The following is a 13,121-nucleotide window of genomic DNA, read 5'->3' as shown; positions in this document are numbered from 1 at the left end:
ACCAGCAACGAGCAAGAAAGCCAAATGTAGAATTCAAGGCCCTAGGTTCAAGCCCTGGTACTGGAACAAATTATATACATATATGTATGTATGCTTGGTTTGTGTAAGTGGTTGCTGGGCTTCATCAAACCCAAAGACATGCGCACACATATATAAAGCAAAATAACCTCCATCATTAAGTCATTAAAGTTTCTAAGTGGCAAATAAAATATGGAATGGCATTCCTGAAAAAAGGTCAGACAGTGAGCATCTGAGCATTGAGAAAGCTCTTTTCTTTTAAATGCTATCTGGTAGTCCTGATGGATCACAAAGTGCATTGGTGCCCATAGAGGCAAGGGCAGCCCGCCATGATTTCTGGTCCCCCCAATCCCTAAACATCTGCAGTGTTCTCGGACACATAAAAAAAGTTGCGTTTCATTATTACAACTTAGTATTCAAAGTATGGATGTTTAAATCGATTTTACAGTTTGTTTTGTTTTGTTTTTTTCCGGTTATATGGAAAATTTGTTTCTGCTAATATTTAAACATGCAAATCCTATGCATTTACGGATGGGCCAAATACACATACTTAATGAGCCGTCATAATTACATTTAACTCTGATCCACTTAAGGGAGTAATTACCAGTCTATGAGCATGTAAACCTACCTATATAGATTTCTTCTCGTTTTTGAACAGGAAAGAGTCTGAATCCTAGTTTGTGGCTTGTTTACGAGCTTGTTGGCACCCTTCTGGGAACTGCCCTCCTCACTCGGTCGGTTTGAATTGAGGGTCCCCACTGCTGTTCTAGTCCACTGGGTTCAACTCAAACCGCTTCACAAGTGCTCGTGTCTGGAGGGTAAGCTACAGCCCTTGCTTTTTTTTAAAATCCTGTTTTTACCTTTAGTTAGTTGTACAAAGGGGTTCCCTCCCATTCGGACTCAACTTTGTGAGAGCCACTGGAACTTTAAAAACCAGTGCATTAGTCAGCGACCTCACGTTAGCCAATGGCGGGGGGGGGGGGGGGGGAATCGGGAGTTACCGCACTGCTCCGCACCCCGCGGGCCCCGGGACGAGGCGGGCTGTCCCCCGGGGTGGCCGGCCCAGCGTGGCGACCCCGCCCCTCCCCCCGGGCCTGGCCTTTCGCCTCACGTCGGTTTTCGGCCAGGCCAGTGCGCCCCCTCGGGAGCCCCACCGCGGCTTCCGGCCTGGCGGTGGCTAACGGCCCCGGCGGGCTCCGCACCGCGACCGTCCCGACCCAGGGACCGGGGCCTCCGGGGGGGGCTCGGCGGCCCGGCGTGAGGCCCGTGGTCGGCGGCCGCCGAGGCCCCGGAGGCGGCGCCATGAGGGCCGGGCCGCGGCCCCGCAGGACCTCGGGGGCGGGCCGGCGTCCCGCAGGCCCACGCCGGAGGAGTCTCGCGTGGGGGGGAAGACCTAAGATGGAGGCCACGGGCGGCGAGGGGAGGGCGCCAGGCCGAGGGCCGCAGGGCGTCCGGGCAGCAGGCGCCCGCGGGCCAGCGAGAGGGCGAGGCGGGCGCGCGCGGCCCGGGCCCGCGCTCCTCCCTCGGCGGGGCGGGGCGGGGCGGGGCCGCGGGGCGGGGCGGGCGCGCTCCGCTCCCTCCGGCGCGGCTCGGCGCGGCTCGGCGCCGGGGGCGGGGCCTACGTCTGGCGTGCGCGGCGCCGCCGCCGCCCTGCGAGAGGACGTTGCGTGCTCGCTCGCGTCGGGCGAGTCTTCGCGTCTGCCTCGCGAACTCGGTGAAAGGAATTGGCGCCGTTCGACACCAGGCGGGTCCGCTCTGCAGCACGCACCCATCCCCAGCCGCCGCCGCCGCCGCCGCCAGGGCCCGAGGGAGCCGCGCCGAGGTCGAGCCAGCAGCCAGCGGCGACGCCGGGCCTCACCATGAGTTCCTCGCCCGTTAATGTCAAGAAGCTGAAGGTGTCGGAGCTGAAGGAGGAGCTCAAGAAGCGGCACCTCTCCGACAAGGGCCTCAAGGCCGACCTCATGGACCGGCTCCAGGCCGCGCTGGACGAGGAGGCCGGCGGCCGCCCGGCCACGGAGCCCGGGAACGGCAGCCTCGACCTGGGCGGGGACGCGGCCGGGCGCTCGGGCGCGGGCCTGGAGCAGGAGGCCGCGGCGGGCGGCGACGAGGACGAGGAGGAGGAGGAGGAGGGCATCGCCGCGCTCGACGGCGACCAGATGGAGCTCGGCGAGGAGAACGGGGCGGCCGAGGCGGCCGAGGCGGGCGCCGGGGAGGCGGAGGAGGCGGCCTCGGAGGACGAGAACGGCGACGACCAGGGCTTCCAGGAGGGCGAGGACGAGCTGGGCGACGACGACGACGGCGCGGGCGACGAGAACGGCCACGGCGAGCAGCAGCCCCAACCGCCGGCGGCGGCGCAGCAGCCGGCCCAGCAGCAGCAGCGCGGGGCCGCCAAGGAGGCCGCGGGGAAGAGCAGCGGCCCCACCTCGCTCTTCGCGGTGACGGTGGCGCCGCCCGGGGCGAGGCAGGGCCAGCAGCAGGCGGGAGGTAAGAAGAAGGCGGAAGGCGGCGGAGGCGGCGGTCGCCCCGGGGCTCCGGCGGCGGCGGGTGAGTGCTGCGGCGGTCGTTGCGCGCGGCGGGACCCCCGCGTGGGAGGGGACCGTGCCCCAGGCCTGCCGGAGCCCCCGGGGGAGGGCGCCGGGCGCGGGGAGGGCGGGCGGGGTGGGGGGGGACGCGGGGATCCCGGATTAGCCGGGCGGCCGCGGCGCCTCCATTATGTGGCTGGGCCGCGGGCGGGGCGGGGGGGGGGCGCGCAGCTGCCGCGGGCGGGGGAGGAGGCGGGCGGGCGGGATGGCGGGCGGGCCGGGCCGGACGCGGAGGCGCCGCCGCGCGGCGTGCGCGCCCGGCGGACACGCGTCTCGGCGGGGCCGGTGGGGGAGGGGGCGGGCGGGCGGGCGCGCTGGGGCGGCTCGGCGCCGCGGTATTGTGCAAGCCGCCCGGGGGCTCGGCGTGACGTCACTTCCGGCGAGTGGGGCGGAAGCCCAGCACAATGCGGGGCGCGCGGGCCCGCGGGGGGAGGGGCGGCGGCTCCCGCGCGGCGGCTCCGCCCCTCCCCCACCGCGGGCCGGGAGCCGGGTGCACGTGGGCCCCGCGCTCCCTCCCCCCCCTCCCCCCCGGCTTTCTGGGATGGTGGCGGTGGAGGCGCGATTAGCTGCTGCGTGCGACTGGAGACTGCGTCACTGCCTCCGGTCGCGTTCCGAGCCGAGGGCTCGCGTTCTGGTCTCGGCCCTCGCGTGATCACCAACGAGGGTGGAAAAATACAGGTCGTCGGCGCCTCGGTGCGGGATCGGCGTTTCTGAAGTGTGTGCGTTCTGGATCTGGCGGCTCGGTGTCTTAAAAGGGGCGTTGTGTGTTGTAGGAGACGGCAAAACAGAGCAGAAAGGCGGAGATAAAAAGAGAGGGGTTAAAAGACCCAGAGAAGACCATGGCCGAGGATATTTTGAGTACATTGAAGAGAACAAGTACAGCAGGTAGAGGATCCTAACCTAGGTTTGCTTTGCTCCCATCTTCCACGCGTTGATGGGGGGGGGGGACAGCTGGATCAGGAGAAATTGTGTCTTTCAGAGCCAAGTCTCCTCAGCCACCTGTTGAAGAAGAAGACGAACACTTCGATGACACAGTGGTTTGTCTTGATACTTGTAAGTGAATTTGACTCCTTTCTCTACCCCCAGTCATTAAGAGCAGTACTTCTTTTTAGTTAGAGAATTCTTAGGATAGCTCAATGGACGTGGAATACGTTTTAGAGTTTAGGAGCAGGGGGATAGTGAGTAGTGGTCTGTGTCCATCCAGAAGTGATTTTTAGTACAACTTTAATTCCATTGAAAGATTTTCAGGCTCTAGCAATATCATAGTGTATTCGTGATTTGAAAGTTTTTAATTTGGGCACTGTGGAAGTGATAACTTTTTTTCATGACAAGCTAACGCAAACTTGTAAAACTATATTGTCCTTAAATTAAGATTTTACTGTAATAGTGACTTTGAGGTGTGTATGTGTGTGTAATTAATTGTAAGCAAGCTATCTGGGCTAAGGACTTACTAGACTTTCTCATTAGCACACAAGTATATTCCCTATCCTAAGAGACTGTTATACTATATTTCCAATAACTGCTCTTTTGTTCTCAATTCCAGTTCAGTAGCTGCTGCTTTAACATAAGTTGATTTCTTCCAAAGACCTGGGGCAGCAGCAGTGGGCCATCACTGGGCCACTAGCTTCCTTCACCAGCGAATGGTATCATTGGCAGCACAGTAAATACTGCTACTTTACCCAGCTGGGTTGCAATTGAGTATAAGGAAGTATTGCAAACCTCTAAATGGGCCTTAGCTTTCACATCGGACCTATATGTTTTTCAGCAGAAGTTAGGTGGACTAGTATTTTGGTCAGAATATAACAATTTCCAATTTTCAATGTGGTGAAAAGATGAAAATACAGAAATTTGTGAAAAGTAATAGGTACCATGTCTACATAAGTGTTAGATTTAGATGTAAATGTTAAAGCTTAGATTCTGTTTCCTGTGTAAAATTGTTAGTCCTGACTTTTTAAGTGTAAATGTAAAACTTTCTCTTACTAGTTGATTGCTAAGTGTTAAAAGAATAAAGCAATTGATTTCAAGCTCAGTTGCTTACATATACACTAGTTACATAATGGGAATTGGCAAGGTAGGGTAATCTCAACTTCTGTTAAGTGGATTTGGAATGGAGCAACTGGGAGTTACTAGTTCGTTAGGTTCCATAAATGAATTTACATACCATTTTGTTAAATTCTGTCAGTGAATGGGAATTCTAGATTTAACTCCCAGTGAGAAAACTAAAGCCAGCTTCCTAACTTGGTTAGCTGTCAAGTTAAAAAACTGGGTTGAGAAAATGTATGTTATGAGCCTAGGTATAGCTAGGGTAAAGGTGGTTTGGTTTGGATAATCCAGGAAGTGGTTAAACCTTATTGTAACAGGCTTGGAAAAGGGGATCCCAAATGCTACAATAAGTTATTTAACAGCCTCAAATGACCGGACTCCTTGGCTTGTTAACCCTGGTCTTAGCAAAAGCATATAGCATCAACAGTTCAGGCTCCTGTTTTAAAGTACATGGCCTCCCTTCAGTTTTATTGTGGCACTGGTAAATTTCTACCTGGTTCTGGCATGCTCCACTTTGATACCCTGCTATCTACTGCTTGCCTCTAAATCAAGGTAAAGAGCAGAGCAGGTATGTATGAATGTCACCTTTGTTGGTTATTTTTCATATTGCAGATTTAACACGTTAATTAAGCCTTGCTGCTTTAATAGGCAATTAACTCTTAGTACATAATTGACAAGTGTGACTTCTTGGGTGGGAGTGGAACTTTTAACTTGAGTTGGGACAGTGTTATAATAAGTTTTCTGTGCAGCTAAAATTAAATTTTGTATGTCAGAAATATTTACACTGGATCTCAAATGAATAATATGGTATTTGATGTAATTACAGATAATTGTGATCTACATTTTAAAATTTCAAGAGATCGCCTCAGTGCTTCTTCCCTTACTATGGAAAGTTTTGCTTTTCTATGGGCTGGTGGAAGGGCATCTTATGGTGTGTCAAAAGGAAAAGTTTGTTTTGAGATGAAGGTAATTGCCATTTTTCATATTTCAAATTCATTTACTCTACAAGTCAAAGGCACTTCTGTGAGTTTATGTGGTGCTGAGGAATTGAACCCAGGGCTTCTATGTATGTGAGGCAAGCACTCTACCTATTTCCAGCCCAAGTGGGGCTTTTTAGTGGCTGTTTTCAGTCACATAAATTTGTAATATCAGTATGCTATTCTGAGCAAACCTGTTTTCTATTTAGGATGTGTGCTCTCCTATTAGGTGCTACAGGGGGCCACCAAGGAATTCTACAGTACTAGTATTGTTGGGAAAAAAGTTATGGTTCAGTTGACTTGAGTTGAGAACTGTAGCAAGTCTGATTTAACCCAGAGTTTGTTTTTTTCCCAGTCCTGGGCCTTGGACTCAGGGCCTCCGCACTGTCTCTGGCTTCTTTTTGCTCACTTGAGCCACAGCGCCACTACTGGCCGTTTTCTGTATATGTGGTGCTGGGGAATCGAACCCAGGGCTTTCATGTATACGAGACAAGCACTCTTGCCACTAGGTCATATTCCCAGCCCCTAACCCAGACTTTTTAATTTTGTGCTCAATGTGAAGTTCACAGGAGCAAAGGATTGGGAAAAGCAGGGTTGAGGTAGATGTCTTTTCATTAATAGCTGGAGAAGAATTAGACTTGACCCATATGAAATAAAGCAGAGTTCAAGAATTTACAGTTTAATTGTGTTATTATTTTGGCTTTCAGGTTACAGAGAAGATCCCTGTAAGGCATTTGTATACAAAAGACATTGACATACATGAAGTGCGGATTGGCTGGTCACTAACCACAAGTGGAATGTTGCTCGGTAAAGTTTTGAGTACTATGGGACCACAAACGTTTTAGGGTCTGGTTTCAGGATTTTAACTAGATTTTTCTGGGTTTCTACAAACTATTCTGCATTGAAATTTTACAAATGAGTAATGTTAGAATGTAACAGGCATGTGCTGAAGTTTTTATCCTTTTAGCTTTTTTAAGGTGACAGGGTTAAAACAATTACCCAAGACATGAAATTTATCATCTAGTGATAGATATCCTACTTAGCTCATTTTACATTTGGCATAGAGGTACATGAGTTAAAGATTATAGTAAAGTAGATGGGTCTTTGTTTAAAACACTGACCTCATGAGCGTTTTTCCTTAGGTGAAGAAGAGTTTTCTTACGGGTACTCTCTAAAGGGAATAAAGACATGCAACTGTGAGACAGAAGATTATGGAGAGAAGTTTGATGAAAATGATGTCATTACATGTTTTGCTGTGAGTTAACCTAACATTCTCTGACAAGTTCATTTACATTCAGGAGTTTTTAGAAAGTTAATCTTTACTGTCAATATTTATTAATAATAACATACCAGTTCTGGGTTACGCTGAAAAAAGGATATATATATATATATATTTTTTTTTTTTTTTTGCCAGTCTTGGCACTTGACTCCGAGCTTTTTTTTGCTCAAGGAAGGCTAGCATTTTACCACTTGAGCCACGGTACCACTTCTGGCTTTTTCTGTTGATTTGATACTGAAGAATTGAACCCGGGGCTTCATGCGTGCTAGACAAGCACTCTACCGCATTTCTAGCCCCAGAGGACATTTTTCTGGGAAGAATTCAGTAATTGGTTTACCTACTGAAATGAAAAAACTTAAACCTCATTCCTCACATTTAAATATTTCTTGATTTAATATATTTCCTTGGTTATTATGAGCACCAGATTTTAAACATTTAACAAGTATGTTTTCCATAAGATCATTTATTTTTTAGTTGGATTTTGAAATATTTTAGAAAGCTTTATTAGGAAGTAAATTGAAGTTGGTAACCTTTTCTGTTTGATAGAACTTTGAAAGTGATGAAGTAGAACTCTCTTATGCTAAGAATGGACAAGATCTTGGCATTGCCTTCAAAATCAGTAAGGAAGTTCTCACTGGACGGCCAATCTTCCCACACGTTCTCTGCCACAACTGTGCAGTTGAATTTAATTTTGGTCAGAAGGAAAAGCCATATTTCCCAATACCTGAAGACTATACTTTCATCCAAAATGTCCCCTTAGAGGATCGAGTTAGAGGACCAAAGGGGCCTGAAGAGAAGAAAGACTGCGAAGTGAGTGATACTTGATGTTGTACTATATATGTGGCATTTGAAGTTTGGAAACCTGGATGATTAGTGTTTTGTCTGCACTATTAGGCTTTCAAGCAATACATGAAATGTTAAGCCTATTAGAAACACATTCTCTTCAGTATGAGGACTAAGGAAGTTTACTTTCTGGTTTGGGCTAAAAAGTATTTAAAAGAATCAGGTAACCTGAATAACATGTTTTCCACTGTAGGTTGTGATGATGATTGGCTTGCCAGGAGCTGGTAAAACTACTTGGGTTACTAAACATGCATCTGAAAATCCTGGCAAATACAATATTCTTGGGACAAACACCATTATGGATAAAATGATGGTAAGTAAAACGCCGAGGACTGGTCTTACCATTCAAATTAATTGGGAAAGTTTTTAAGATTAGAAAGGTGATCTTGGTAATTTTCAGTTCTCTCTTAATTATCTTTATGGATGGCCAATCCTAAGTGATAACGTGAAGTACCAAGATCTGTGTAAAATACACTGCTTCCCAGTGGCTAGTCTTAATATCCCATAGGTTTCCTTTTTGAACTTTTTAATATCCAGTAGGCTGTAATCCTAGCTACACAGGAAGGCTGGGATTATTTGGTGAATTGGAGTTGTATAGCCCAGGCAGCATTCTTTTTCAAGATTTGCACCTCAAAAAAACAAAAAAAGCCTGGGCTGGACCTAAAGCTCTAGTGGTAGAGGGTTGCCTCTGTGTGAGACCTTTGAGTTCCATGGCCTGGGTGCCACCCTTAACCTCCTTGTGCCTAAGGCTAGCACTCTGCCACTTGCTATAGCTCCACCGCTTCCAACTTGGAGATAGGAATACAGGCTTCCTGCTCAGGCTGGCTTTTTTGAACTGCAATCCTCAGGTCTCACTCAGCCTCCTGCGGAGCTAGGATTACAGGTATGAACTATCATTGCCTGGCGAAAAAGCATAATTTGATTCTAGTACTTTTAAAACAGGTGGCAGGCTTTAAGAAGCAAATGGCAGATACTGGAAAGCTGAATACACTCTTGCAGAGAGCCCCACAGTGTCTTGGAAAGTTTATTGAGATTGCTGCCCGCAAGAAGCGCAATTTCATTCTGGATCAGGTAAGCTCTGAATAGCTTTAATGGTGAATGTTAACTGATAAGTGCAATTTAGTGTACGTTTAGTAGCGCTTTAGACAAAAATATAAATTTGAGTGTTATTTTTCCCAAGACAAATGTGTCTGCTGCTGCCCAGAGGAGAAAAATGTGCCTGTTTGCAGGCTTCCAGAGGAAAGCTGTTGTAGTTTGCCCAAAAGATGAAGACTACAAGCAGAGGACACAGAAGAAAGCAGAAGTAGAGGGGAAGGACTTGCCTGAGCACGCAGTCCTCAAAATGAAAGGTAGGTGATTTCCTTTCTCTTGCTGCTTTTTGTGATGTTTATATCTTTGCAGTGGGTTTCTAACTTTCACTTCATTGACTTTAGGAAACTTTACCTTGCCGGAGGTGGCCGAGTGCTTTGATGAAATAACCTATGTTGAACTTCAGAAGGAAGAAGCCCAAAAACTTTTGGAGCAATATAAAGAGGAAAGCAAAAAAGCCCTTCCACCAGAAAAGAAGCAAAATACTGGCTCAAAGAAGAGCAATAAAAATAAGAGCGGCAAGAACCAGTTCAACAGGGGTGGTGGCCATAGAGGACGTGGAGGATTCAATATGCGTGGTGGCAATTTCAGAGGGGGAGGCAAGTTGATTTTCAGTAATTTAGCTGTGTTCCTCATTAATGAGAGATTATTTTATACCATAGTAACTAGTGGACAGTCTTAAGTGAATGACTGGAGACTCCCCCCCCCAAGGATTATTAACCTAGGTTCTATTTTTTTTAGCTCCTGGGAATCGTGGTGGTTACAACAGGAGGGGCAATATGCCACAGCGAGGTGGTGGCGGTGGTGGAAGTGGTGGCATTGGCTATCCATACCCTCGTGGCCCTGTGTTTCCTGGCCGAGGTGGCTACTCGAACAGAGGGAATTACAATAGAGGTGGAATGCCCAACAGGGGAAATTATAACCAGGTAAAAAGATTTATAAAAGGCATTGGTACTTCCATGATTTAACCTGGGAGGTCTTGTAAATATAAATAGTCTTGTTGAGGAGACACAGGGAATATAAAGAACATGGTTTTTGTACGTAGTAACTAAAACGTAAAACTCAGTAATGAAGTTTGCTTTTCAGGTGTATCAGCTATAGGGTGGCCAGGGTTTGTGTATTGCCCTAAGAAGAATGCCCACTATCTTGGTAGACCTATTCCCTCCCTCTGTTTCTACATGTTACAACTATTGAGCTCTGAACAATTTTTTTTTCCTTACAGAATTTCAGAGGACGAGGAAACAATCGTGGTTACAAAAATCAATCTCAGGGCTACAACCAGTGGCAGCAGGGTGTAAGTAATTTCCTACGTGATCTGTACACTATATTTTCAATTTACAACAATCAGTTTCAAGACTGTCCAGGAATTGAGGTTAAGGTGACATTGTGTTATAGTTGTAGCTATAAACAGGTTGGAATTCACAGTAACTTACTTACGATTTTAATAAGTTAATTACCTATGGTTCTTTTTACTGCTAGATTTAATTGTGTAAACTAACCCAAGTCATGATTTTTTTTGGTAATATGCATTTTGATAAATAATGGGACATTAAAAGTAATTTTGGTTTGATAGAAATCGGGTATGACAAGTATAAATTTGTTTCCAGCAGTTACTCTGAATTAGATTGTCATTTCCTAAAAGCAATTTGAGTGGCTTATTGATGTTTTTTCTTTAAAAAAACAATTTTCTCTTACAGCAATTCTGGGGTCAGAAGCCATGGAGTCAGCATTATCACCAAGGATATTATTGAATACCCAAATAAAACGAACTGATACATATTTCTCCAAAACCTTCACAAGAAGTCGACTGTTTTCTTTAGTAGGCTAACTTTTTAAACATTCCACAAGAGGAAGTGCCTGCGGGTTCCTTTTTTAGAAGCTTTGTGGGTTGATTTTTTTTTTCTTTTCTTTTTTGTACATTTTTAATTGCAGTTTTAAAGTGAATCGTAAGAGAACCTCAGCATTGTGCACGATAAGAGAATGTGTCAGTATTTCAGGGTTCTACATTTTATCTGTAAAATGTGACTTTTTTTTATCACAACAAAAGTAAAATGTTGCTTTGTACCTGGTGTCTTTTATTAAGAATTTACTCCCCCCATTTCTCACAGAATAACAGTCGGGAGTCATTGTCACAATATAATAGAAATGTTAGCAACCAGATTCATGTAAGGACTAGTGGTCCTCATGAATTTCGTAAGACTCTGTAATGCTCATATTACACTCCATCCTCTCTAGTTTGCTGGGTAATAAGTGAAGAGGGGGTAAGATAAATAGTAAATTCTGACAAAAACTGGGAAGGCCTTTTCTGTTTAAATAACAATGGAATTGGTTAATTGGGAATGAATGTGAAAATTGGAAAGAAGGTGGAGAAGATGGAGTGTATGTAGAAGGGCTGTTAAACAATGTAAAACTTGGTTGCATTATTTGTGGAGGCTCAAACTTGTGAAGGTTAAATACCATAATTTTTCCATTTGTTCTGCATTTTGATTCTGAAAGAAAGCTGGCTTTGCCCATTTCTTATTAAAAAACTTGTTGTAAATCCAGTTGTCTAATGGGATCTATATGAAGTTAGCTATGTCTGTATGCCCTTCTCCCACAAAATACTGTATAACTAGTGTGCTTGTAGTAGTTAACTCCACCATCTTTGTAAGCTAATGAAATTGTGAGTCACCCATTTATATCTTAATTTCTAATCATGTCAGTTTTTGAATGGGTATCTCCTTAGCCTGCTGATTTCTTTTTCTTTCTAAAGAAAGTGGGTGGAGAAATTAATTTAGACGTTTGTTTGCAATAAAAAGAATTCATTTTACTCTCGTTTTGGGATTCTCGCCATCAAGGTTCAAAATCCCTTTTACTCCCCAAGAGGAGAGATTCTAAGTGTGTGCTTTCTGGACAGCTTATTCTTTACTCTGTACTCGGAACATTTAGGTTTTAAAAACTTAAATGTACAGTGATGATAAATACAAAGTTGAATTCTTCCCTTCCCCTTCCCCCAGACTGCTTTTATTTAACATTTATTGAGGGGAAATAGTACTGGCTGGGAGAAGTTAAAGCTCAATTTACCATCTTTACAAAATGCTAACGGCTGTCCTGGAGTGATGACTTTATATGCGTCCTACAAGCCAGTCATTGATCTCGCTACTACACACCACTGCTAACTTGACTAGCTATGCAATAACATTAGATCCCCTAATTGTAATTTTATTGGGTTTGCAAAGAACACTTAAATCTCCTAAAGGACCCTCACTGTGATGTGAGAAATCAGGAGTCAAACTGTAGAACTAAACTTATAACTGCACCTTAGTATTTTCATGGTGTTTTTAGCTTGCCTCTGGTAAGTGCAGGTTTGCTCTGTTGCTTACAATATTGTTGTAGTTAATAAGTCAGATGCTTAACTTGAGCTCATTCCCCTAGAGACTTTACTTTCACAGGCTGGAGTTGATCAGTCTTAGTTGATGGTATAGGAATAAAGACTACCATAAGAAACATCAGAACAGGATAGTGTACTACAGGTATTCTTTTTAAGTTATTAACTGCTAGTCACAGCTAGCTTATTGTAATTTAAACATAAGTCATTGGGGTTGCATATACTTAGCGAAAACTCAAACTTGATGCTCATGGGTGTTTGAAATGTTTTTATTTGTGCATGTTAAACACTTGGCAATATCTAGTTGAAGACAAAGAATTTATACTTGCTATTGCAACAGGGAAAACTTACACTAGGTAGCACATCTGGGATGTACAGCCAAAATATTGGGAGCTGGATTAGATAGATAAAAGCAGTTTAGAACTTTGAGCAATCTCAAGAGTAATACTCTTTTTTAAAGATTTTTATCAAAAAAAATCATAGGAATGTACTAAATAGGCAGAATGGAGAAAAGTTAGGTTATTTCAAGAAATGCCTACATCCGGCAGAATAAAATCTGAGACATCTGCTTTATCAGTTGTTTTTCCCCTGCCTGCCATGACCCACCCCCACAACATGCAAAACAAGTATAGCACTTAGTTCCAAACAAATCCTTGGCTAGAGAATACACAATTCGAGAAGTGCTTTCATGGGAAGCTTTGCTGTTGATATGACATGCTGATTCAAAACAGATGGGTGGCTTGGGCGTAGCTCAGTGTTCACCTGGCATGTATGATTCCCTTTCTTAAAACCCCCAGCTAGCACTGCCAAGATAATTTTTGTATAGAGATGAACAAGAGAAAAAAGGCCTCAAGATAGGAACATAAAATTTAAGGTTAATAGTCCCACAGTTTCCTTTGTTGATTCTGGATTATATGAAGTAG

At 45.7% G+C, this 13,121-nt stretch overlaps 1 protein-coding gene across 2 annotated transcripts; it reads left to right on the top strand.

Annotated features, from left to right (window-relative positions):
• Positions 1-1,678: 1,678 nt before the first annotated feature.
• Positions 1,679-11,640, top strand: Hnrnpu (heterogeneous nuclear ribonucleoprotein U). 2 transcript variants are annotated; one of them, XM_048357502.1, is made up of 14 exons: positions 1,679-2,502; positions 3,374-3,485; positions 3,580-3,653; positions 5,470-5,609; positions 6,328-6,427; positions 6,763-6,875; positions 7,446-7,709; positions 7,936-8,055; positions 8,685-8,813; positions 8,923-9,091; positions 9,176-9,430; positions 9,573-9,757; positions 10,054-10,125; positions 10,529-11,640. In XM_048357502.1, exons 1-14 carry the CDS (start codon positions 1,878-1,880, stop codon positions 10,580-10,582), a joined length of 2,412 nt encoding a protein of 803 aa, XP_048213459.1. In that variant the 5' UTR covers positions 1,679-1,877; the 3' UTR covers positions 10,583-11,640. The 2 variants fall into 2 exon arrangements, with proteins under 2 accessions (XP_048213459.1, XP_048213458.1); XM_048357501.1 differs by having other exon boundaries at positions 1,694-2,562.
• Positions 11,641-13,121: the final 1,481 nt, after the last annotated feature.

This window comes from Perognathus longimembris, chromosome 11 (assembly GCF_023159225.1).
Source record: "Perognathus longimembris pacificus isolate PPM17 chromosome 11, ASM2315922v1, whole genome shotgun sequence".
NCBI lineage: Eukaryota > Metazoa > Chordata > Mammalia > Rodentia > Heteromyidae > Perognathus > Perognathus longimembris.
Note: the sequence above shows the minus strand (reverse complement) of the source record. Positions and strands in the feature narration are given on the sequence as shown.